The 26,379-nt window shown below is 40.6% G+C and overlaps 2 protein-coding genes across 5 annotated transcripts in view; one reads left to right on the plus strand and one right to left on the minus strand.

The window, feature by feature from the left end:
- The window catches only part of LOC143289100 (uncharacterized), a 45,306-nt gene extending 29,796 nt beyond the window's left edge, over window positions 1-15,510 (minus strand). The window contains exons 1-4 of one of the 2 annotated variants that reach the window (XM_076597951.1): window positions 15,455-15,510; window positions 12,537-12,895; window positions 11,695-11,766; window positions 10,605-10,876 (exon numbers count right to left, since the gene is read on the minus strand). In XM_076597951.1, the coding sequence (XP_076454066.1) occupies window positions 10,605-10,876; window positions 11,695-11,766; window positions 12,537-12,666 (474 nt within the window). In that variant the 5' untranslated portion in view covers window positions 12,667-12,895; window positions 15,455-15,510. Of the gene's footprint in view, window positions 1-10,604; window positions 10,877-11,694; window positions 11,767-12,536; window positions 12,896-15,432 lie in introns of both variants that reach the window. The other variant, XM_076597950.1, reaches the window with a different exon arrangement.
- A 15-nt stretch (window positions 15,511-15,525) lies between these two features.
- Window positions 15,526-26,333, plus strand: LOC143289102 (activating signal cointegrator 1 complex subunit 1-like). 3 transcript variants are annotated; one of them, XM_076597952.1, is made up of 8 exons: window positions 15,526-15,585; window positions 16,394-16,535; window positions 17,273-17,485; window positions 18,892-19,070; window positions 20,576-20,712; window positions 22,371-22,490; window positions 23,372-23,576; window positions 24,956-26,333. In XM_076597952.1, exons 2-8 carry the CDS (start codon window positions 16,430-16,432, stop codon window positions 25,070-25,072), a joined length of 1,077 nt encoding a protein of 358 aa, XP_076454067.1. In that variant the 5' UTR covers window positions 15,526-15,585; window positions 16,394-16,429; the 3' UTR covers window positions 25,073-26,333. The 3 variants fall into 3 exon arrangements, with proteins under 3 accessions (XP_076454067.1, XP_076454068.1, XP_076454069.1); XM_076597953.1 differs by having other exon boundaries at window positions 15,539-15,581; XM_076597954.1 differs by lacking the exon at window positions 15,526-15,585 and adding an exon at window positions 15,597-16,002.
- The last annotated feature ends 46 nt before the right edge of the window (window positions 26,334-26,379 follow it).

Below are 26,379 nucleotides of genomic sequence, written 5' to 3' on the forward strand. Positions count from 1 at the left end.
CTGGTCATCAAGACATAATGGTGTGGGGGGAGAAAGGAGATATACTTTGTTCTGGTCATCAAGACATAATGGTGTGGGGGGAGAAGGGAGATATACTTTGTTCTAGTCATCAAGACATAATGGTGTGGGGGGAGAAGGGAGATATACTTTATTCTGGTCATCAAGACAATGATGGGCAGAGGGGGTGGGGGGTGGGGAAAGCAGTAGGAGATGTACTTTGTTCTGATCAAGACACAAAGGTGTGGGAGGGATGGAGATATTGTTCTGGCAATGAAACACAATGGTGTGGGCGGAAGGAAATATACTTTGTTCTGGTCATCAGAACACAATGGTGGTGGGGGTAAGGGGAAAAGAGAGAAAGAAGATATAGACAGATAGACAGATAAATAGATAGACAGATTGATATTTTCTGGTCATCAAGACACAGTGGTGTGGGGAAGGAAGGAAATATACTTCGGTCTGGTCCTCAAGACATAATGGTGTGGGGAGGGGAGAAGGAGGGAGATATACTTTGTTCTGGTATTCAAGTCATAGTGGAGGAAGGAGATATACTTTGTTCTGGTATTCAAGATTCAAGACACAGTGGGGGGTGGGGGTGGGGGTGGAAGGAGACATACTTTGTTCTGGTCTACAAGATAATGGTGGGGGGGGGGGATACACTTTGTTCTGGTCATCAAGACACAATGGTGGGGGGTCTGGGGATATACTTTGGTTATCAAGACACAATGGTTGGGTGGGGGGGAGTGAGGGGGGGTGGGGGAGATGGAAGGATATAAAAACTGTTCTGGTCTTCAAGACACAATGGTTGTGGGGGACGTGGGGGGAGATATACTTTGTTCTGCTCATCAAGGCACGATGGTTGGGGGTGGGAGTATACTTTGTTCTGGTCATCAAGACACAAAGGTTTGGTGTGGGTGGGGGATGGGTGGGTGGGAGGACAGGAAAGAGATGGAGAACTTTGTTCTGGTCATCAAGACACAATGGTTGGGTGTGGGTGGGGGATGGGTGGGTGGGAGGGCAGGAAAGAGATGGAGATAAACTCTGTTCTGGTCATCAGGACACAATGGTTGGGGGAGGGGGGGAGAGTGGGGAAGGAGATAAATACTTTGTTCTGGTCACCAAGATACAATGGAGTGTGTGTGTGGGTGGGGGTGGGGGGGGAATGAGGGGTAGGATGCAGGAAGGAGGTATTCTCTGTTCTGGTCATCAAGACACAATGGTGGGGGGGTATGGGGGGGATGAATGGTAGATTATAGTAAGGAGGTATACTCTGTTCTGGTCATCAAGACACAATGGTGAGGGGTTCGGGGGGGGGGGGGGGGGGATGAAGGGTAGATTGTAGGAAGGGGGTATGGTGGTATACTCTGTTCTGGTCATCAAGACACAATGGTGGGGGGTTATGAATGGTAGATTATAGGAAGGAGGTATACTCTGTTCTGGTCATCAAGACACAATGGTGGGGGGTTCAGGGGGGGATGAAGGGTAGATTGTAGGAAGGACATATTCTCTGGTCATTTAGACACAATGTCACCGCATAAAGATCGCCCACACTGATGAGTGTCCATATGGCACTGGACCCCAGACCCCTGAACACATCCTCCAACACTGCCCAACCCATGAAGCTCTACGGCGTCAAACCTGGCCAGGGGGCACAGAGCTACAGGCGCAGCTTTGGGTTGACCGCCACGACCTGGAGAAGACCGTGGGTTACATCGTGGCGACAGGGGTGACCGTCTGACGCAGCCAAAACATCGAACGCAGAAGAAGAAGAAGACACAATGGTGGGGGGTTGGGGGGGGGGGGGGGGGGGGGGGGGGGGGGGGGGGGGGGGGGGGTTGAAGGGTAGATTGTAGGTAGAAGGTATTCTCTGTTCTGGTCATCAAGACACAATGGTATGGAGGAAGGGAGGAAGGAGATATACTTTGTTCTGGTCATCAAGTCACAATAGGGGGAAGGGGGGGGAGGGGGAGATACTATATACTTGGGAGGGAGGAGATACTATACACTCTGTTTTGGTCATAAAACATTATGGTGTCAGGGTGGGGGGAAAGGAGAAGACATACTCTGCTGTGGTCATAACACACATTAGTGTAACAGATGGGGAAGGTAGACAGAATACATTCTGTTCCTGTCTAAAGGCAGTGGTGGGTGAAAGGAGGAAAAGAGCGAATATACAAAGTTCTGGTCACAATGATGTTCGGGGGGTTCAGGGGTGGGGATGAATGGTAGATTGTAGGAAGGGGGTATACTCTGTTCTGGTCATCAAGACAATGGTGGGGGGTTATGGGGGGGATGAATGGTAGATTATAGGAAGGAGGTATACTTTGTTCTGGTCATCAAGACACAATGGTGGGGTGTTCAGGGGAGGGGATGAAGGGTAGATTGTAGGAAGGGGGTATACTCGAAAAGAGCGAATATACAAAGTTCTGGTCACAATGATGTTTGAGACAGGAACAGAGGAAATGAGACAGAACAAACACTGTTCAGGTCACTTAGAGACAAAGAAGTGTGAAGGCTTTGTACAGCTGCTGATGACTGTTAACAAAGTAAAGTCTCTTTTCTTATTTGGTTTCAAAACACTCTGACAGCACAAGATACAGGCAAGTTATAAAGCAAGCACAACTGTGAATTACATTAATTATCTAACTGGGGGGAAGTAAAATGAATTCAGTTACATTAACTGTGATGTAACTGGAGAAAACAATTGATATGAACAGATGTGGTGTGTGAGTTATAGCTTGTTAGATCAGAGGCTATTTGAAAGTGAAAATGAGATTAAATTTCAATGCATTCCAGACATTATCACATTTACCACTCGGTATTATTTCAAGGATTACATTTCACTAAATGTCTAAAATACCAAGTCTGGAATAAGCCGGTTAAAATGTTTTTAAATTAGTTTATTACATGTTTGTATGCTTATGTGCTTGTAACAGCAAGCACCTATGTGTGCACCAATTAACTCCTTGACTTTTCCTCTTGGGATTGCTTAAGTTTTGTTCATCAAAAACAATTACACAATTGATGAATACATTAGTTTTGTTCATCAAAATCAATTACACAATTGAGGAATACACAAAAGGTAGTACCTGCCTTTCAAACTCATACCACAATGATCTTATTCAGCTAAGGTTCAACAGTCAAAAGGTTAAAGAACAAAAAGTGGGGTGGTGGACATCAAGTAGAGAAAAATTAGCTGAAGCCTGACATGCCCGATGTTGAAGTGAAGCCTCGAGTGCCTACCTGTTAAAATCTGTTGCTTCTGCATTCCATGCACCTGTGACCACTACAGGTTGTGCATGTGTAATTTTGTGTCCTTGGTGACACCACTATTTATGATAAGTACATGCATGCGATATGCATGAAGCATATTGTATAGATCTGTCAATACAAAGAAATGATATGACATGAGCTGTCCAGATTTTCTTGTTTCATCATATATACACATGGAATCTTGTAGCCTTTTTGTAGTTGCTGTGATGTAGATCTCAACAACAACAACAAATGTGAAGGGAGGAAGCCACGTTCATTCAGACACATGGAGATGTGGACTGACTAAGAAACACTGCCCTTTCTCTGTGCAACACTTGAGTGCATTGTTCTGCTGTCACAGTACTGGACAATGGTCTGGTTTAGTCAACTGGGTCATCTAATTGTGTGTGTGTGTGTGTGTGTGTGTGTGTGTGTGTGTGTGTTCAAAGTCACAGGAACAAGACTCTGGACTTCCCATGCAACATGGGCATGCATATGTGTGTGTGTGTGTGTGTGTGTGTGTGTGTGTGCACGCACTGCAGCACACATCTCTTAATATCTTTTAACCAACTGCTGTGCAGTCTGCACTGAATGATATGTGTATAAGCAGATAACCTACTGTAAATGACTGACACTTCTGACCTTCATTTTCCTGTTAAAAGATCAACCAAAACCATTTTTTGCATTAGCATGCACTACTTTCAAAAAGCAGTTTACCTCATTTTAATCACACACACACACACACACACACACACACACACACAAGCACACTCAGAGAGACAGAGAGAGAGATAATTCTAATGAGTGGTCTGTGAACTAAATGGTCTCTTAAGAATTCTGTGTATAAAGCACAGCCAAGTTCCTTATCTCAAAGTATGGATTTTGCAAAGAACTTTTCTTTCTTATATGAACCTAGCTTCTTGTTGTGGTTAGCGTGGACAACAAACTTTTCTTTTTAATATGAACCAAGCTTATTGTCACTGTTTAGACAACAGTAATTTTTTTTTTTTTTTTTTTTTACCATGTACAAGGAATTAGTGCACAAGAATCCAAGCTTCACATACAGGATGAGTTATATATGGTTCTGTTATTTTGCAAAAGAAACTGTGCACAAAAACATATTCTTCATCAAAATATGCTGTGGCTGCTGTTATAGATTCTTTTTGCAAAAAAAAAAAATATAAAATAATCATGTTTTTTTAAAAGACAGATTTTAACCTCCATTAGTTAGTATCTATAGAAATATAGTCACTATCTTTAACACTATGTGATTATTTATGTGATAAGTTCATTCACACACTGAATGTCAGCAACAGCTATTCACATGTTAAATCCATACTGTGTCAATTATTTTAGGCAAGAAGATACTACATATCTTATTTACAAGTGATGTACACGGGTGAATAAAAGTGTGCATTAAATGGTGCAAACATGCATCTGGTGTGCACATGCAACAAAAGAAAAAAAGAAACAGAAGCAAAGCTGTGAAGTTGTTCTTCTAGGATTTTTTTTCTTTTCTTTTTTTTAATCTTAGACATACAAAAGTCACATTTATTGTAGCACAAACAGAGATATGGGTCATATGGGTCAATTCATGCTGAAACTAGACAGAACAATTGACACAAATCACTCTACTTCTAGTACATTATATTCCAGAGCCAAGCCATTTGGGTAAGTCAGTGTCACAGTGTTTAGCATCAGTAGCAGTCCAACAAGGGGAAGTGTCCAAAGTCTATTCTTCTTGTCACAAACAACAGAAACTGGGAAGTAATGGCCAAGAAGAACATACAAACAAAGCACCAATGTAAATCTTGAGACATTATTTCATAACAGAAATGGAATGGAATTCAAAGCACCAAGGATAATCTTGAGACCTTCTTTCACAACAAAAACAGAATACACAATGCACCGGTAGCAATCTTGGTCATATTTCACGACAAAAACAGAATATACAGACATAGCACTAAGAGTAATCCTGAGTTATCTATCTACACACAATGAAGCTCATCATGATTCTCAATGACACTATAAAGAATCCCAACAATTCTCACTGACATGTTTTTTTCCTGTTTTTTTCTACTATGGAGAATTCCTTGATAATTCTCACTCATACAACTGAGAATCCCTTTATAAATCTCCAAACTACAGAGAATCCCTTGTTAAATCTCAACAACACTGTAGAAAATCTTTGATAATTCTCAATGGCACTATTGTGAATCCCCTGTTAATTCTCACTGACACTATTATGAATTTCTTGATGATTCTCATTGATTCTATTGACAACCGTTTAATAATTCATAAATCACACTGACACAAGAGAATCCCTCAATAATTCTCACACAGACACAACAGAGAATCCTGTGACAATTCTCACTGACACTACAGAGAAATCTCTTGATATTTTTCACTGACTCTACAGAGAATCCTTTGACAATTTTCACTGACACGATAATCCCATGACAATTCTCACTAACACTATAAGTATAAGGAATCCTTTATAATCCTCAAGCCAATGACACAACAGAAAATCCTCTGACCATTCAAGCAGACACAAAAGGGAATACCAGGACAGTTTTCACTGACACTGTCAAGAATCCCCCGATTATCCTGAATGACACAACAGAAAACCCCTTGATAATTCTGACACAATGAAGAATCCTTAGACCATTCTCACTGACAATTTTGACACAATAGAGAATCTCTGGATAATTCTCACTGACCCTTAACTAAGAGAACACTTTGACAATTCTCATGGACAAAATGAAGAATCCCTTGATAACTCTTACTGAAACCAGGGAATCCTTTGACCATTCTTAGTGGGAACAAACAGAATTCTTCCAATACTTCTTAACACAAGTGTAGTACATGCTGATGCCTGCACTGTCTGGACATACTAATTACTGATATGCACAAGGTGAAGCAGAGAACTGAGACAAAAGAAGAAAATGACAAATCAAGCAAACACTGGAATTTCAATATCAAAATATTGCAAACAAAATTCCTTCTAAAGAAAGAAAAGAGGCAAAAAAAAAAAAAAAATGCAGAATGTAACACAAAAATTAGTGGGGGTTCAAATAGGACGTCAGTGACCACAACCAAGTATGCTGAAATTCAATAAAGAACAAAAGATCAAAAAGAAAAAATATATACAACTGATCAAACATAATCAACAGAAATGTAACACATCAAACAAAATGAAAAAAAACAAAAAAAACATTACAATACCACAATACCAAAGCAAAAATGTAATACAGAAAAGCACACATGTAGCACAACCAGACTGGTACTAAGCTACACTGAGTTTGCATAAAAAGAAAGAAAAAAAACAATAGTACAAAGTCAAAACAACAACTACCTTGTGATACACATTAGAAACAGAGGCAAAGGTGCAACAATTCTTGGTGTAGTGGTGGAATTAGTAGAACAGCAAATGCTTCAAACATAATGTATAAGGAATAAGAAAAAATAATAACAAAAAAATAATTGAAAAAAACAAAAACAAGATGAGATGGGTAACAATTTATTCAGATCAGCATCTCCACTGTTTCATTGTGCTTCTGTTCCCACTGTTGATGTTTCCTCTTCCAGGTCTGTCCTTGTACCACATGCAGTGTGTGTTTGAACGTACGCACATTGTTCATATGTGTCTGTGTTTGTGTGCATGTGTGTGCGTGTGTGTGTGTGTCTACGTTTTTTGTTTTTTGTTTTTTTCATTTCAAGGTTTCTCAGGCAGAGGTAGCACCATATGAACCGTGTTGAACCAGACAGCTGGAGGCAATGACATCAGCAGAAAAGCAAGCAGAGTCTGTTAACACCTTGACTCCTGCTGTTGAGTATGCTTGTCAGTGAAGGGCTGTTACCTCACTGAGCTAAAACAGAGCTTAAGGGTCAAGATATAGATCACTACTCTTTATTTGAAGTTTTTCCACTTGGGATTGCATTACTCTTGATCAGCAAAAATAATTACACACTACTGACAAGTACACCAAAAGTAGTAACTGCGCTTCATACTCGCGCCACACTGATCTATTTCAGTGAAATTTTCACCTAGGTTCAGTAGTCAAGGGGTTAGGAAAAGGTGGAGTACAATCATACAAACACCAGTAAGAATTATGGCTCTGCAGCTCAGGAGGCACAGGGGAGTTTCAGTTTCAGTTTCTCAAGGAGGCGTCACTTTCAGACAAATCCATATACGCTACACCACATCTACTAGGCAGATGCATGACAGTAGCATAACCCAACGTGCTTGTCAGGCCTTGAGCGCATGCTTAATTATATATGCATTTGTGTACCTATCAGAATGGATTTCTTTTTGCATAATTTTGCCAGAGGGCAACACTCTCGCTGCCATCAGTTCTTTTTCAGTGCGCAAAGTAGAGTGAGTGCTGCACACGGGACCTCGGTTTATCATCACATCCGAAAGACTAGACACTCAGTTTGATCATTCCAGTCAAACTTGGGAGAAAGGGCGAGAGCAGGATTCGAACACACACCCTAACGGACGCTCTGTATTGGCAGCTGAGCATTTTAACCATTCTACCACCTTCTCTGAAACTGAAACAGAAACGGGCACAGTGGAAAAACACAACAGCACAAGCAGGCTACTGGAGAGAGGCAAGGCAGGGTTATCGTCGGGTGGGGTGGTTGGGGTGGGGTGGAAGGAAAGCCAAGCATTCCCAGTAAGTGAGAGCTGGTTACAAACACTGTTAAAGCACCACATCACTTCAAAGGACAGAGCAGAATATGGAACATCAAGCTCTTTCACTATCAATAAAGACACTAAAGTGACTAGTTGCAAGGAATAAGGATGGAAAGATAACAGACCAGAAGAAACAATGTACTGCACATAACGATTTTTGTGTGTGTGATTTTTTAACAATGGAATGAGACCAGGGCAACAGAAGCTTCATGCAATGCAGACAACAACTCATATGCCAAAAGAAATATGAAATTGACAAGGTGCAGCAAGCTATTATCAAAAACAAAGAATACATATGATCAACAGTCAACAGTGACTATATGAAAAGAAGTGAAAACAAGGCCACCTTTTTTGCTGCTGTTCTCCCTGTGTTCCTTGCAATTGTAATTTGTACTCATTTTTGTCAATGCTTGTCCATGTTCTATGTATTTATAACCATGAGACTTAAGACTAATAAAAGAAAGGGAAGGAGGCAAGAAAGGAGTGTGTAGGAGGGGGTGGAAACCAATGATACCAGTGAAAATGAAAAGATTGGGGAGGGACAAAAAGGAAATCTTTGTTTTATTTGTTCAATATTTAATCAAACATTCTTCTCAAATTATGTAAATTAGGTTTGATTTTTTGTTTTGTTTTGGGGTTGGTTGTTTTGTTTTGTTTGGTTTTTTTTGGGGGGGATACATTTTTCATGTGACGACTTCATTATTTTCTGTGGTTTTGTGGATTTTTCTGGTTTTCTTCCGATTTGGAACTAAATTGTTTAATTCATTTTTTAAATTTGTCTTTTTCTTTGTAAATCATCTTCGGTGTCAAGAGCACAAATATGCTATGTTACAATGAGTCAAGATATTTGTTTTGTTATCCATGTGGACATCCACCCACACAGTTGCTTTTTTCAATGCAAGTTTTGGTTCCAAACTGCTAACAGTTTTGCTAATTATTTTTTTTCAATGTTTTTAACAACTCATACATAGTTATCCCTACTCACCACTAATATCAGCTGCCGTGGTGAAATGGTTAGTATCACTGACCTACAGCTGGGAGGACGTGGGTTCTAATCCCAGCAGATGTGGGTTTTCGGTTCACAGCCAGCTCCTACTCAGTTGAGTGTGCTATGGGCTTAAATGGAGAGATCGGGACCACACAGGCAAGTATCATTCACTTCAAAAATGCATCTTTAGATGTGTTGCTCTAATTTTAGACTGTAGCAGCCTTTATCTCTTGGGTCTGGATGATGCTGGGATATCATTTTAACAGGAAATGCAGAGTACATCCTTGTCACATAGTCCCAAACTATAATGGACCTCCGTAGCAGCAGCAACAGCATATTCATTTTCCTCCTCCATCATCAACATAAAAACAAAAAAGTCCCAAATTCTGTGGCCTTTCATGCCCTGCTGTCATGGTGACCTCAGTTTCGATACCCCTCCACTTCATGCTTGGGTTGAGTCCTGTCAATGTCTTTAGTGTCAGCATATTCATGGGGGGTTGTCGTTGGAGGGACATGTTGGTTCTACTCTGGGAAGGACGCTCACTCAAACTGGCTCCACTACAACGCCATTAATGTCATCAGTAGTGGCGACCTGACACTGATGGTCCCATGCAGACTGCCAACGAACCTGGTTGTGGCCGTGTGTGGGGGGACTCAGAATTACTGGTGGGAGTAATGCCACTGAAATGGTGCTAATGATAAGGCAGAAGAAAAAAAAAAAAAGGTTATCCCTACTTTGTTGTACAGCATAACCTAGGCCATAAATTGCAAGACAAGATTGAGGAAACTCAACAAGAACAGTCTGAACACCATCATAAATATGGTACCATAGTCCATAAAACTGAACAATGTATAACTCGGAGAGCCCATCTGATCCACATACGAAAAAGAGTTTTCTGTATCCCCTTCCTCATCATTATCACTTCCACCTCCGTCATCACCACAACCCCCACCACAACCCCCATCACCACCACCCCCATCACCACCACCAGCTCCATCACCACCACCACCTCCAAGCAGAGTATCGCCAACATCTCCTTCGTCATCAACTTCCATTGGTTCTTCCTCATCATCTTCAAATACATCTTCCTCCCCATTTTCTCCATATGCATTGTAACGCTCATTTTCAGGTCTCTCCTTCCAGTCATGGAGGCAGTTCAGTCTGTTGTAAAGTTTAGACTCAACCTCCTCCTCACCATCATCACTGTTGACACAGCACCCACACGTTTGACACCATTCAGCCATACCTGCAGAGGTATCAACTCCCCTTCCTACACCTTCACTGCCACCATCCCATTTTCCACTGTCCGACCCAAGCTCCAGAGCATGGGGGTCATGTTTGGGGCCTTCTCTACTCTGTCTCAAACAATCCCCCCCACGAACCCTTTGCAAATATTCCCTGCTGGATGGATCATAAGGCGCACACTTTTTGCTCCCTTCCTCCTTATCACCACCACCACCACCACCACCATTATCATCATCATCATCGCCACTACCACCACACCCTGTAACCAGGCCACCACCACCACCACCACTGTTATCAACAAAACCACCCATGCAACCACAATCATCTTCCTCAGCAACCTTGCAAAGGTGGCCATCATGTCCATGGCAACCATCGTCAAGCCCCCTCCTCAACCCTCTCACACACTGCCACCCCCATACCTGGCGGTAGTCCTGGAACTGGGGGTGGTAGAGACCCAGGAGGTCCTTGAAATGGCGGGGCTGGACCAGGCTGTAGCGCCCGCTCCACATCTTGACTAGTAGCTGATAGAAGGCCCCCGTCAGGGTGCCCTTCAGCCCCTCTGTCAGCTCAAACTCCTCAAAGTAGAACTTGAGCAGGGGGGGGCAGCTGGCCAGGGACTGGAGGCCCGCATTCATGAAGCAGGTGTTGCCCAGGTTGTACAGGCCGCAGCTCCCATTCACCGCCATGGGGTCTGGGTTGGGGCAGGTTAGGGGTATGGGGGGTGGTGGGGAGCGGGGGAGATAAGACAAGCATCATTAGCACATCATGTCGCAAACATTATATTACAAAGCCAAGCCAGAATTTGTAGTGCTCTAAATGGTACAGTGCACACAAGAGCACTAGACACAATAATATTATGCAGGACCATTAAAACATGGTGCATAAAACTGACTGCAAATAATAATAATAAAATTTTTTTAAAAACAGCACAGTGACAACACATTACACTGATTGCAGTGAAGCACCGTGACCACAATTCTTCCTGCAGACCAACTTAATCTAGTAATAGAATAGGTGTCCTTCATCCTTGCTTATATAAAAAGACAGGCAGATGCATGAGTGCAAGCAAGTACATGTTCTGTCTTCTGAAGGAACTACTGGCTTTATAGAGCACTCACTGGAGAATCCAATCTTCATCGACAAGCTGTCAACCATGACTACATCTTTTAGTGTAGAGGCAATACTGTGGTCATACTGTTACAATGGCCATTATGGATCAGACAATAACATCTGGAGACAGAAATATGTCTGGAGCCATCTGCATCATACATGACTCTTACAAATCACTGTTCGATACCTTACTTCAAATGAAGTTAAATTGCAGGGTGAAAAGTCTGTATCCTAAAAAAAAAAATGTTTTAATTTTTAAACTGTATCCCAAAAAAACTTCATAGTAAATAAAAGATACAGCTTGCCCTTAGGTCAAAAAGCTGAGGGGCTGTACCCATCCTCAGTTCAACACGCCAGACTTCTAAAATGACAAAACAGTGCCAAAGTGCATCCACACACCTTTAACATCCCTGGGCACATATCTTGCTTCCACAGCTGAATTAGGATTTGCCAAAGGGCCAATGAACAAAACTGAAAGAGCAAAAAAAGCTATACATTATCATGAACAACCACCATACATACATATTTCAGAACATTTTTTAATGTTTTAAACAACCAAACTGGAAGGTTAAAAATATCCATTCCAAGACACATTTACTTTAGCAATCTGGGCAGAAATATTTATCAACTTAAAAATATACATGACACACCTAGCAATCAAGGCAGAAATATTTAACAAATCAAAAATATGCAACTTTGCAGAACACATTTAGCAATCAGGGCACAAATATTCATCAAACTGCAGAATCAACATTTTTCTCCTGTAAAAAGGCAAACATTTATTTCATCGAAAGAAAAAAGGATATTATTCATAAAACTGCAATAGCAACATTCTGTGTCAATAGCATCACCAAAAAGGGGAAAAAAAGTATCTTTAGTATTACCTTTATCATGCTGACACATACAGCATGTTGCATCTCACCTGATCTCATTTTCAAATCTAAGTATAGTTGATCATGATATGAAGTTCGAAAGAAAAAAGGATATTATTCATAAAACTGCAATAGCAACATTCTGTGTCAATAGCATCAGCAAAAAGGGGAAAAAAGTATCTTTAGTATTACCTTTATCATGCTGACACATACAGCATGTTGCATCTCACCTGATCTCATTTTCAAATCTAAGTATGGTTGATCATGATATGAAGTTCTATTTTTTTCATCCTTCACAAATCCTATTTTCAAACATGAACCTAACATTTCACAACCAAACAATGAATGAAAAAACAGTCAATAGCTCACCTGGACTGTTCTGCTGGTTGGAGGACGAAGGAAGTTCATCCTGACTCAACTTCGAAGGACCCTCAAGATCACTGATCTCAATCTCATTATTTGCAACAATGTTGGCCTCTGACTTAGTAGAATTTTCCATGGTTACAAGCTTTCAACAGTTTTATACATATATGCTGTCAATTTTCTTTTCCTCTTTTTTTTTCTTTTTTCTTCTTTTTTCTTTCTTTTCTCTGGTATTTCATAAAGAGCTGCCAGAATTGGCAAGAGCTGTGCACTGTTCAGATTTTGCCTTTCCGCTCCATACTTGAACAACCCCAGATGCTGGAACCAAGCCTTACTTCATCTCTGCTGGAGGTGACCGCATGGTACTGCAACAGACAGGAACACAAAGAATCAGCATTACTTGATGCTTACCTGAGAAGAAGAAGTGAAGTGAGTGGAAAAGGGTTGGACTGAAGCACATTAACACTGACAAAATGTTGATAATACTTAATAGCAAACTGTGTTACTGATCTTCCCCAATCCAAGGGGAACTTGTAACATGCAGACCCCACAATGCCCACAAGTCACTCCAGTGCTATGACTTTGCCCATTATGATTCAATCTATGCAGAACACAACTTCTAGGCCACCTACTGATGAGCAGATATCATTACCATATTTTTCCAATAAAAATATATCTGCAACTCCACAATATACCTATACTGCATCCCTATAATTATAATGATAGTCTGAATATTTGACAGAACTTTACAATATTGCTTATTCAGAAATCTTACAACCCAGACTGAAATAGTTTAACACTACTACTAGTACTTGTCAAATAAAAATTACAAGATCCACTGGATGTCTCAAGCTGCATTAAAAATAAACAACTAATTAATCAAAAAGAAACTAATGTGATGGAAAAGGTCATAACAATGTACAATGAAAAATATCCTGTTACAAGACAACATGCTTTACACAAAGTTTAGAAAGTTACATCACCCTTCTGGAGAGAAAACTGAACAAAAGAGGTCATGGAATATAGGAAGAACATGTGAACAGGGTCAACCCATACATTATGCAATCTGACTGACTGCATATGCCCCAACTCATATCATATCATCATATCAATATCAAGGCGTGCAGGCCTGACAAGGCCTTTTCCCCGCTTGAAGTGGGGAAGAAAAAGAGAGTCCCCACATATGTCTGGTGCATTTTTCAACATTGAGTGTGCAATGCTTGAAAAATCAAGAAATACGTTAACGGGTTTTGCATTTAAAATTTTGTAAATGAATATCAAGATTATTTTTAAATGTATTCACTGTTCCTGCAGAAACAGTCTTGTGACAAATTATTCCAAACATTTGTTACTCTGTTAGTACAGAAATGTGCAAATCTGGAAGTTTTTACTGAAACTTTTAATAGTTTGTAGGAATGGCCTCTTGTACCACTGTTCTCATTCAATGTAAACAAAGAGTTTATAGTTCTGCTGTCATATAATCCATGAGTCATTTTATACATCTCTATTAAATCACCACGCAGTCTTCTATATTCTAAACTAGGTAACTGAAGTGCTTGCAACCTATTTTCATAGTCCATATCAGCAAAGCCAATGATTCTTTTAGTAAATCTTTGTTGAACATTTTCAATACAGTGAATACTGTCTATATGTTTCACAAAGCCCATATTCCAAACATTCCTATATTCTAAGACTGGCCGGACTAATGACTTAAAGAATGGCACCATAATGTCTTTACTTTTACACTGTATATTTCCAACTAACATTCCAGTCAATCAATTGGCTTTTTTAATGGTTTCATTAACATGAACATCAAAAGAGAGGCCAGAGTCAACAATGACTCCAAGATCTCTCTCTCATGAAGTATCCTGCAAATCTGTACCATCCATATAATACTTATAATGTGGATTATTTCTACCTACGTATAAAACATTACATTTATTGCTATTAAATTTAATTTGCCATCTGTCAGTCCAGTGTACTAAATTATCAATACTATTACTAACTTTTAACTTCAATCTACAAACATCAGAATTTGCTTCCTCATAGATCTTTTATCATCTGCGAAGATTTTCACAAAACAGTCTAGTATGTCAGGCATGTCATTTATATAATATACAATGAGTGTGGGCCCCTAGACACTGCCTGGAGGAACACCACTACTCCATCAGTCTTGATTCAGAATATTCTCAACTTGACACAGTGACATGGTTTCCTGGCTGGTTTCATGGCTGCCTTGGGAACATAATTATTTAGCTGAATGACTGTCACAAAACAGTGCCTGACTGATATATATAATTATCCCTTTAGTCAAATGTCTGTTCATTATTCACATGTGACATTAAAATATATTATGATTCTCTTAAAAGTCAAAATAGCAAACTGAGTACAGAGTAGTGTATTCAGTTCAAACGTGACTTCTCTTCAATTTCAAATAAACTGAAAAAATCTGGTCAACACGTTGCTCCCTGGTCAATCCTGAGGCTGGTAATAATTGTTTGGCAACTCGGCCCAAGTTTACCCCAGAGCATGATGGTGTTGAACTCTCGCGAACGACAATCGCCAATTTTATAGTAATATATTTCTTATTTTGCAGACTGTAAAAAAGGAATGTTCATGCTTCTCATAAAGGTAAAGTATCTGGCATGCACCATAATGCAGTGCTGTCGGGTTTGGGGGCATTACAAACCAGCCACAAAACAAAGAAAAATGTTCCTTCTCTGTCTTGATCTCCAAGACCAATCACAACACCGTCACCGTGAAAACAAGACTCAAAAGAAATATGAAGATTGTGCACACAGACGTTCAGTTGAAAATATCATTCTACTGCACTGAAAATTAAACGATGTAATAATATGTCTTTCAACAGCACTAAAAAGCAAGAATTCTGCCATATACAAACCAAAATCACACCACAAGTTTACCCAAATGATTTGCTGCTCTTTGAGTCTAGTTCCTTTTTACCTTCCCAGTGTCATGCGCACAGCTCATTTCCGTCTGCATTATGACAACTTCCTGTTCAAGTGAAATCTGCGTGTGGACAAACCAAAAGTTGGTATGGAAGTTTACTTTCCAGTTATTTTTCCATATGTCAGTTATGGATGATATTATCGAATATCTTATTGATAATTTTTTTGGTTTTCTGTGAAGGTCTTTTATGTTCCCGCCCCTTGCCATACCAGTCGATTTCCGACAAATATTATATAAAATGGATCATGTGTCGGAAAAATGCTGAAGAGAAGTCATTCCGAGCCGGAATCTGATTTTGTGGGATTCCACACGATGCGCATAATGTATGATGAATGCAGTGGAATCGGCAAAAACACAGCTGACAGCAGAGTATCTGAGAGGATGTAACCACAGTCGGACTCAGCTGCAGCAGTGCCAATACCAGCATTCCAAACCAATGAATGTCAGGTTATGAGGCAACACGTCGAAGGATACCCTGCACTGGTGCTACGTAACTTTGCTGGTGTGAAGGTGTTCCATAATTATGTTTATTATGATACACAGGACATCACCAACAAAGCCCCCAACTGATACAAATATTTGCTGTGTTACAGAGCCAGATATAGTGAGTGTCCCCCTCTGGATTGAAAACAGCTGTCACATCACTCCATCAGTCATTTTGAATATCCGCACAAAAGACATTGAAAGTAGCTCATTACAAATATATATTTTTAAAAAAGTGAAGGAGGAATCGAAACTAAGGTCACATAGAAAGCAGAGCGTGAAAGGCCTCAGAATTCAGGACAGTTTGTTATCTTTAAGTATATTTAATTATGAACGATGGTGACATGTGGACAATGTATGTATACTATGTATGTATATGTATCCACAAATGATAATGAATCATGCCTCAGTTCCAGATTAGGTGACCAGCACAGCAGCAGGCAGCCATGGATGTGCTACGACCTCAGCTTATCCGAATAGGTAATCGATGGTACAGGAAAAATCCACTGGCTTCCAGGGAAGGCTCCAACCCAGAAGATGAAATTGAACCAGGTAAGCAGAGCTATTTTCAGTTTGGCATGTTTTGTATCTGTTATTTGCTGATTAGTTTTCATTGGGGATTTTTGGAAGATGAAGGAGAGCCAGTAATTGAGTAAAGCTGACATGACTGCTTTATGACAAGTATCAATATTTACATTTTATCCTGTTGCCATCCTGCTTCATCACAAATTCCTGCATAGCATCTGCATTTGATAAGTCAGTGTAATTTTACTTGCCACGCAGGCTGTAACTGAAATACTTGGCCAGGGGATACATGTATATTTTAATTTGCCCAGTCATACTTTATTAATTTGCCTCATGATTTATTATAGCATTAGCTTTCTGCAAGAAGCTGTCTTTCCCAGATACATAGCACATAGCAACTTACTGTTTTAAAATAAGCTTGCATACAATCTTCAAGATTTTGGGGTTTTTTAAGAAGAAATCTTGTTCAGTGACGTTTATTTCTTACCAAACTATATATTTGTGCTGCATTGTTTCTCCCTCCCATCTTCCTCCAAAGCCAAACGGAAACCACTGGAAGCTATGCCATCATAACTTTGCTCTTAAAAATCAGTGAAGGACGATTTAAATGAATTCTGGGTAAAGGTTAAACAAGGTGGAAAGAAAGTATTGGGCCACCACAAGGGATTCAAACTACTATAAACTGTTGCTCAGATGTTTCCAATGCAATGAAGAGATGTATTCATTTAGGTGAATATTAATTATTATATGTTTCTTCCTTCCAGATTTTGACATGATGGGAGACTGCTATGAGGATGAAATCTGCGATGCTGGCTTGGACATTGAGGAATTCAGTGGGGGATTTCGTGTCCGCCTGAATTATCCAAGTGTTTTCTTCAAGTACATTATTGGCAAGAGAGGAGAGACTAAGAGGAGATTAGAGACAGAGACCCGCACACAGATCAAGATTCCAAAGGCAGGCCAAGAGGGTGAAATTGGTACGACATATCCTCATTTCTATTCTTGGAAGAAGGTGGTAGAATGGTTAAGACGCTCAGCTGCCAATACAGAGAGTCCTTGAGGGTGTGGGTTCGAATCCCACTCTCACCCTTTCTCCCAAGTTTGACTGGAAAATCAAATTGAGCATCTAGTCTTTCGGATGAGATGATAAACCAAGGTCCCATGTGCAACACGCTCTTGGTGCACTGAAAAAGAACCCATGGCAACGAGAGTGTTGTCCTCTGGCCAATTATGTAAAAAGAAATCCATCTGATAGGTATGCAAATATATAGGCATGCATTCAAGGCCTGACAAGCATGTTGGGTTATGCTGCTGTCAGGCATCATCTGTTTTCTTCTCTGATCCATTCCCTGGCCTCATCGCACCTGTGCCCCTCACCATTTTCAGTCCCTCCCTTGTCTTCCTGCAGCTTCTGTCTCATGAGTTTTCCTGTCTTTCACGGAGCTACTTTGCTCCTCTTCCTCTCTCTCCTCCAGCCCCCCAACCCTACCCCCACCCCCCAAGTCCCCACACCCCACCCTTTCCTCAGTCATCCCTTGTTTATGATTTATTCCACTTTCTTCCACCCACACCATACCCCTCCTTGCTTGTTCCTTTCCTTTTCCATCATTTTCTCTCCTCTTTGTTTCTGTTATCTTCACTCTTCTATTCCTACTTTCTCTTCCGTCTTGTGCTGTCTTTCTTTGGGTTTTTTTTTTTTCCCCAGGCCTCTCCCTTTCTACCTACATCTCAGCCTGTGCTATTCTTCTTTTCCCTATTCTCCCACTCACACACTATATCCCTGTATCTTTTTTGTTTGGTCCATGCATCTCCATTGTTCTGTTTTCCCCATCTGCTTTTTTCTTGTGTATGTGTGGTCTGACCAGCACTCATAGGTGGTGTGTGTGTGTGTGTGTGTGTGTCCTTGCTCTCTGGTACCACTTCGTTTATTGATAAACTCATAAGATGTAAGATGATTCATTCTTGTGTTTTTTTTAATAACAAATTTTACAAGTGTTCCTGGGCTTAGAACATAATTATAGGCCGTCATGATTTGATGCAATATTTAATAGATAAAGTATCTGTGTGTGTGTGTGTGTGTGTGTCTCTCTCTCTGAGTTCTCTCTTTCTCTCTATCTGATCTATTTCTCATTCTTTTTCTCCCTCTCTCTCTCTCTCTCTCTCTCTCTTTCTCTCTCGATCACTTTCCTTTGCAATAATTTGTCAGTCTGTTGACTATTTACATGATTAATCCACACAAAAAAAAATGCGCACACAAAAAAGTTTACATCTGATGTCTGATTTCCCTTTAAAAAAAAAAATAAAAAAAAAGGTACGCTAAATAGATAATAGAAAAGGTGAGTGAATACACAGAATAAACCCACTGTCATTATATCATGCACAGTGATACAAGGACATGACAGGAAAGGCGTGGTCTCGGCAAAGACGAGGGTGGACGTTCTGGTGGACTCAGCTCGGCAGAAACAGCCTTTCACTCACTTCCTGTCCGTCCCTGTACAGAGCGAAGAGATCATCGAAAAGTTTGAGGATTTCAAGTTTGCAATTATGGATGATGATGCTCGGGTAAGTGTATTTGTGTGTGTGTGTATGTGTGTGTTCATTATGAATGTTTATAAATATATTTAGCATGATGTCCTCCTGTTTATAAAATGCAAACCCAACAAAATTCTCATGACCATATTTCCATTTTCCAACACACTCCTCTTGATTATTTATATGATACAGATATGATACAGATCTCTATTTCCTAGTTATAGCATTTTGTAAGACTTCATCAACTTCATGAATTCGCCAATCAAAAGTGACCCCAAGTTGCTGCTGGATTCATTTTGGTGGATTTGGGAAAATATTGCCCAGCTCACATTTACAGAAAAGAACTGGAAAATGTTGACCACCTCACATTTACAGAAAAGAACTGGAAAATGTTGACCACCTCACATTTACAGAAAAGAACTGGAAAATGTTGACCAGCTCACATTTACAGAAAAGAACTGGAAAATGTTGACCACCTCACATTTACAGAAAAGAACTGGAAAATGTTGACCACCTCACATTTGCAGAAAAGAATATTATGCTTTCTTGGAATGTAAACTGATGATCACTAACTTTATTCACGTGTGACTGGCAAACTTATGGTATCAACTACCTTCATTAAGCAACTGAAATGCAACATAAGACTAAGAGAAAAAATATTAACTGCAGGAGGTGGGTGGGGTTTTGTAGTTGTTTTTGTTTTGTTTTTTGTTGTTGGGGTTTTTTGGGGGGTTGGGGGGGGGTCACTATCTAGCTTCTAGTCTTTTACTGACATCTTTGTCAGAAGCATTTGACATTGTTGTTTATAAAGTTATAGTAATGTTTGTATCACTTTATCATAGGGTTTACAGAGGCTGGTATCAGTGCTTTGTACTAAACTGTGCAAGTGTGGCTTTGTAGATCTATCAATCTATGTTTCATTCTTGATTATGTGATCACTACAATATCCCCACCCTTACATGAACTGCAGAACATCTGGTTTTCTCTCCAGCCTTGGTGTTTGTTGTGAAGACTGACATGGCATGGGTGGGAAAGTAAAAGGAAGCAGAAAGAGATAAGAATGACACAACAGTCAAGTACAGTAACTTAGCATGAAGCCATTGCTGCTTAGCAGTGTTGATCACCTTGTGTTCCACCATTACAGTGTTCTTTAATTGCTGTTAAATTTCCTCTTCAAGTGTGGATCCTCTCTCTCTCTCTCTCACACACACACACACACACACACACACACACACACACACACACACACACACACACACACCTTCCCCCTTCCCCCCCCCCCCCACACACACCATCTGTCTATCCATCCATCCATACACCATGAACATTGAATTGAAAACAAATGTCAGTCAGAGCTGTTGTCATTGCTACAAAACATGATGTGTGGTCACCCAGGACAAGTTTAATGTTGTCTGTTCCAATACACGTATGGTCACACACACACGCATACACGTACACATACAGGACACAAGTTTAATGTTATCTGTTCCAATACATGTGTGATCACACATACACAAATGTATACACACACACAGGACAGTGGGGTGGACGCCACCATCTTCCAAAACCCCCAGAAGCTTCACATGACCATCGGCACCCTGGTGCTGCTCAGTGAGGCTGAGATTCAGCGCGCCAAGGAGGTGCTGGTCCAGTGTCACGACGACCTGGTCGAGTGAGTGCATCACCTGGATTTTTCTCTTTCCTGTTAGGCTGTATAAGACTGAGTGGAGTGAATGCTGGTCCAGTGTCACGATGACCTGGTGGAGTGAATGCATCACCTGCATTTTTCTCTTTCCTGTTAGGCTGTTTTAGAGTGGAGTGAATGCTGGTCCAGTGTCACGATGACCTGGTGGAGTGAGTGCATCACCTGGATTTTTCTCTTTCCAGTATAAGAGTGTAGTGAATGCTGGTCCAGTGTCATGACGACCTGATGGAGTGAGTGCATCACCTGGATTTTTCCCTTTCCAGTATAAGAGTGTAGTGAATGCTGGTCCAGTGTCACGATGACCTGGTGGAGTGAGTGCATCACCTGGATTTTTCTCTTTCCTGTTAGGCCATATAAGAGTGGAGTGAATGCTGGTCCATTGTCATGACAACCTGGTGGAGTGAGTGCATCACCTGGATTTTTCCCTTTCCTGTTAGGCTGTATAAGAGTCGGGTGAGTGCTGGTCCAGTGTCACGACGACCTGGTCGAGTGAGTGCATCACCTGGATTTTTCTCTTTCCTGTTAGGTTGTGTAACAGTGGAGTGAATGCTGGTCCAGTGTCATGACTACCTGGTCAAGTGAGTGCATCACCTGGATTTTACTCTTTCCTGTTAGGCTGTATAAGAGTCGGGTGAGTGCTGGTCCAGTGTCGCGACGACCTGGTGGAGTGAGTGCATCACCTGGATTTTTCCCTTTCCTGTTAGGCTGTATAAGAGTGGAGTGAATGCTGGTCCAGTGTCGCGACGACCTGGTGGAGTGAGTGCATCACCTGGATTTTTCCCTTTCCTGTTAGGCTGTATAAGAGTGGAGTGAATGCTGGTCCAGTGTCGCGACAACCTGGTGGAGTGAGTGCATCACCTGCATTTTTCCCTTTCCGGTATAAGAGTTGAGTGAATGCTGGTTCAGTGTCACGATGACCTGGTCAAGTCAGTGCGTCACCTGGATTTTTCTCTTTCCTGTATAACTAAGAGTGGAGTGAATGCTGGTCCAGTGTCGCGACGACCTGGTGGAGTGAGTGCATCACCTGGATTTTTCCCTCTCCGGTATAAGAGTGGAATGAATGCTGGTCCAGTGTCACGACAACCTGGTGGAGTGAGTTCATCACCTGGATTTTTCTCTTTCCTGTGTAACTAAGAGTGGAGTAATGGCCTAGTGGTAACACATCTGCCCAGGAAGCTTTAGATTCTGAGCGCTGGTATACATGAGCGATGACCCAGGGTCTGTGGATGTGTTCTGCTTTTGTTGTACTTATATTGTCTGTTGGCCTGTGAATAGCAATTAGATATGATGACACTGATGGCATTTATGATGGTATTTATGATGGCACCACATGCCAATCCTGAATGGCAATTCATTATACATGACCCAGGGGCTGTGGATGTGCTCTGCTTTTGGTTTAATGTCTGTTGGCCTGGGAATATCAGTTACATATGGTATTAATGTTGGTATTTATAATGGCACAGGCCAACCCTGAACAGCAATCCATTATACATCAATGTCCGCGGTCTGGAATACATGAACGATGGCCCAGGGACAGTGGATGTGCTCTACTTTGGTTGTAATGTTGTTTGGCCCTGGAATATCAATTAGATGTGATGACACTGATGGTATTTATGATGACACAGGCCAATCCTGAACAGCAATCCATTATACATCGATGTCCGTGGTCTGGAATACATGAACGATGACCCAGGGGCAGTGGATGTGCTCTACGCTAAGCTGGTGCCAGGACCTGAAGCTGACAAGTAAGCAAAGCATCAGTTCAGTGCTGGTGGTGGTGGGCAGTCTTTTGGGTGGATAAACCCTCTTTTGTCTCATTTCTTTGTTTTGATTATTTTTTTGTTTATTTTGGGACATTGACTACTGAGGTTGTTTCGAAGAACTTGGAAAGGAGAGCAAGAAGGACGCATACCACTATTTGGAAATCAGAGAAGCTTAAAAAAAGAAGATAAAGAAAGTAGGATTTGCACTAAAAAGTGTATAATGATTTGCAGTAAAAAAGATAAAGGAATACAAAATTCATCCATATCATTTGAAAGATAGATCAGCTTGTTTTGGTGTTTTTTTAGAACCGACTTGCTGTGGTGGTCAACTGTTACTGAGAGATGAAGTGGAGAAGAGAGGGAATAGAATATCTGAGCAAGTTAAGTAAGGAAATTGTAAAGATAAAAGATCTCATAAGAAAGAGACTGTGTGTGTGCATACTGTATGTGTTTGCGTCATGCACAGGTTGGAGAGCAAAGCAGGTAGTCTAAGTAAGATTGCTTTTGAAATAAAAAGAGAACCCTCTTTGCAAGAGTACAAAAAACAACAAAACAAACAACAGAAAATGTCAGTTCTCAGTAAGGTGTTCAGGAAACGCCATAATTTTCTTCACACTGACAGTTAGTAATCACCACCACAGAACACAGCCCGCAAATTCTCAGCCTTAATTCATGGTAACCTGGTGTGAAAGAGATCATCATGAGAAACATATTCACTGCTCTGGTAAACATTACTATCCTGTTTTTCATTGCTGCAAAAGTCTTATGTTATCTTTTTCTCTTTTTTTTTCCCAGACTACACAATTTTTCATTTCTGCAATAATCTGATGTGTTATCTTTACTTTTCGGTTTTTTTTCACCAGACTACAGATGCTGGTGGACAGGTTAGTGGACAGGTTCCTGTCGCTCCATCTGATGCAGCGACAGTTCGAGCGAGTCAAGCTGCACATCACAGTGATGAACACACTGTTCCGTAAAGACCCTAGCGGCGCCTCGGCTCCAAGGCTGCAGGGCATGCGTGCCGCTCCGAGGGACAGGGAATCTTTCAATGCAGCTAGTATATTGAAGGTAATGGGTTTTCTCTTGTCTCCCCTTCTTCCTCAGCGTTCGTGGGCTGCCACCACTCATGAGTGGGCGTTTAAAGTCTTAACTCCCGAGAGCAAGGTTTCGGTTCTAGCTCCGCCCCTTTTCTCTGCATTCAAATTTTGTATTACGTGTAGCTGACACATTTTGTACTTTCCAAAGTCAATTCAGGTCTAGATTGGAAGCTGCTAGGCAAATCTCGCTCTCTGCCATAAATGAAGCCAAACCGTAGCTTTATTAGGCTTTTATTTTGAATAAACCTTCACCGACGTCACAGTGTCAGACTCTGGTGAGAAACTGGCTTGATTCAAATCGCCCGCCATTTATAGTCCGGTTCAGGCTTTAAGTGCTTAAGCATTTTTTTTACCCTGCCATGTAGGTACACTCACTTCTCAGGGTGTGCATGCTGGTGTGTTCTTGTTTACATAACGCATTGAACACTGACATGGATTATTTTATCTTTAATGTGCACATTTGATCCTCTGCATGGGTTCAGATGAAAGGGGTTCAGGCTGTAAGAGATATGAAGGTCAGAAAAATCTCTGCCTTTAACCGACTAGGCGCATTGACAAGGAATTGAACCCGGGACCCCCAGATTGAAAGTCTAACACATTAACCACTCAATTATTGCATCCTTTCTTCGCTGTCATTTACTTCTATTTCAGACTACATTTAAGTGATGCTTTCAGTGTTTGAAAGTTTTTTTTAGGTGTAGCTGCTGTCATAATTTGAGTTACCTTAAGTCCTATGCATTGCATTTGGGCTTCTCTGTCAGCAAGGAAGGAACTTGAAAACTTTGATTGCACCCTGTACGAGATATCTTAATGTAACTGGGAAAAATTACCGCATATCTTGTTCTTCAGAGTAACATTCACATCAGATGTGGTTTATAATCTGTCTGTCATGAACACTATATCACAGTTTTCAAATCTGAATGTTGAGTCTTTGAAAATGAACATTCCTTGTTTTGGGGTCTTCAAAGTAATCCATGCTTGCAGGTATGAGTGTGTGTTCTTTAGTTTAGCTTCTTTTCACTGTCAGTGATATTAGTGATATGAGTATGTGTGTGTATGTGTGCATCTGGGTGCGTGTGTGTATCTGTCTTAGCGTGTGCATGCGTGCACGTGTGTATGAGAAACAGAGACAGAAAATGCCAAGCTCCAGTCCTGTCTTTAAACAGCTGTAAAATTGCATGTTGTATTCCCAAAAGTGGACTTCAAACTTCACAGATATTATTCTACTGTTTTCCATTTCTTTGACCTTCAGTAACATCATTCTAATTTTGTTTTCGTTTGTTTGAATTGTCCGTAACATTATTCTAATTGTTTTTTCTGTTGTTGTTTTTCTGTTTCCCAACATTGCAGAGGTTTGAACAGTTTGAGTTTGGCCCCTTGCCAGTGGACAGGGTGGAGCTGTCACAGCGTTACTCGACAGGTCCGGATGGCTACTACCAGAGTTCTGGCTCCCTGAAACTTCTCTGAACGCCTGCCCTGGAAACGGACTGCTTTGTTACTTGCGTGCATATATGTATATACAATAATGAACAAGGCCTTCAAGACTCACTAGTGATAAATTAAGTCCCCTAGCATTAATTACAGAGTAATTTCCCTTCTTTACTATCTGCACCAAACGTTTGCAAAATAAATAAAAATTCCATGCTTGGCAAAAGAAGTTCCTGTTTGAACAAAAAATGATAATAATGACTCCTTTTGTTGTTGTGTCAGAATAAGAGGTCAAAGTGCCAAGTTTAGAGAATACAAAAAATATAAATATAACAGTAAATGCAGTTTGCATATAATTAGGCTTCTTTTTTTATTTTTTGTGCCCATTCCAAAGGTGCAATATTGTTTTAAACAAGATGACTGGAAAGAACTGAATTTTTCCTATTTTTATGCCAAATTTGGTGTCAACTGACAAAGTATTTGCAGAGAAAATGTCAGTGTTAAAGTTTACCACGGACACACGGACACACACACACACACACACAGACAACCGAACACCGGGTTAAAACATAGACTCACTTTGTTTACACAAGTGAGTCAAAAATGTATTTGTTTTGTTAAAAAGTTGCAAGTGATGGTTGCTTTTGTGAAGTTTTGTTTCCAGGTGACAAAGATATACCTGCAACAGCGTAAGTTGTCAGGGATGGAAAACACAACAAAAGTCCAGAATATTGAAGAAGAAAAAAGTTTTTGAAGATTTTTTTCATTGTCAGTTGCACAGTCATATGTTAAGAGAACAGTTTTGCAGATTATTTTATCTTTGTTTTTGGGTAGAGGGGGGAAGGGGAAGGGGGGAGAGTTCAGGTTTTTACAGTACTGCCCCATACAAAGATGTAAGTATGCACATGTGTGTGTGTGAAAAGAAAATAAATCATTGTATGTATGACTGTATGATGGTAATGTAGGAGTACATTATCTGAATTATTCATTTGTTGACATCATAGACATGATGTGAAAAATCAATAGTTTTGTGTTTGTGTATGTATGCATACATTTGTTTTTTTTTCTGGGTTTTTTTTTGTTTTTTGTTTTTGCTTTTTTTTGGTTATGTTGCATTGCTGGTATTATTATAGGATGAGAGTGTGGATGTGGATGTGTGATCATGTGGATGTGAACAGCATGACTGACTTAAAGTAGTAAAACTGTGTGTGTGTGTGTGTGTGATAGTGAGGGAAGAAAGTTATGACTGGAAAAAAAAGGCTGAAAGTGCTTTCATGCTATAAAAAAAATTGAAAACAGCTGTCACTTTAGTTTTGTCTTGTCTGTCTGTGTGTGTGTGTGTGTGC

The sequence above is a fragment of the Babylonia areolata genome, chromosome 13, assembly GCF_041734735.1.
Source record: "Babylonia areolata isolate BAREFJ2019XMU chromosome 13, ASM4173473v1, whole genome shotgun sequence".
NCBI lineage: Eukaryota > Metazoa > Mollusca > Gastropoda > Neogastropoda > Buccinidae > Babylonia > Babylonia areolata.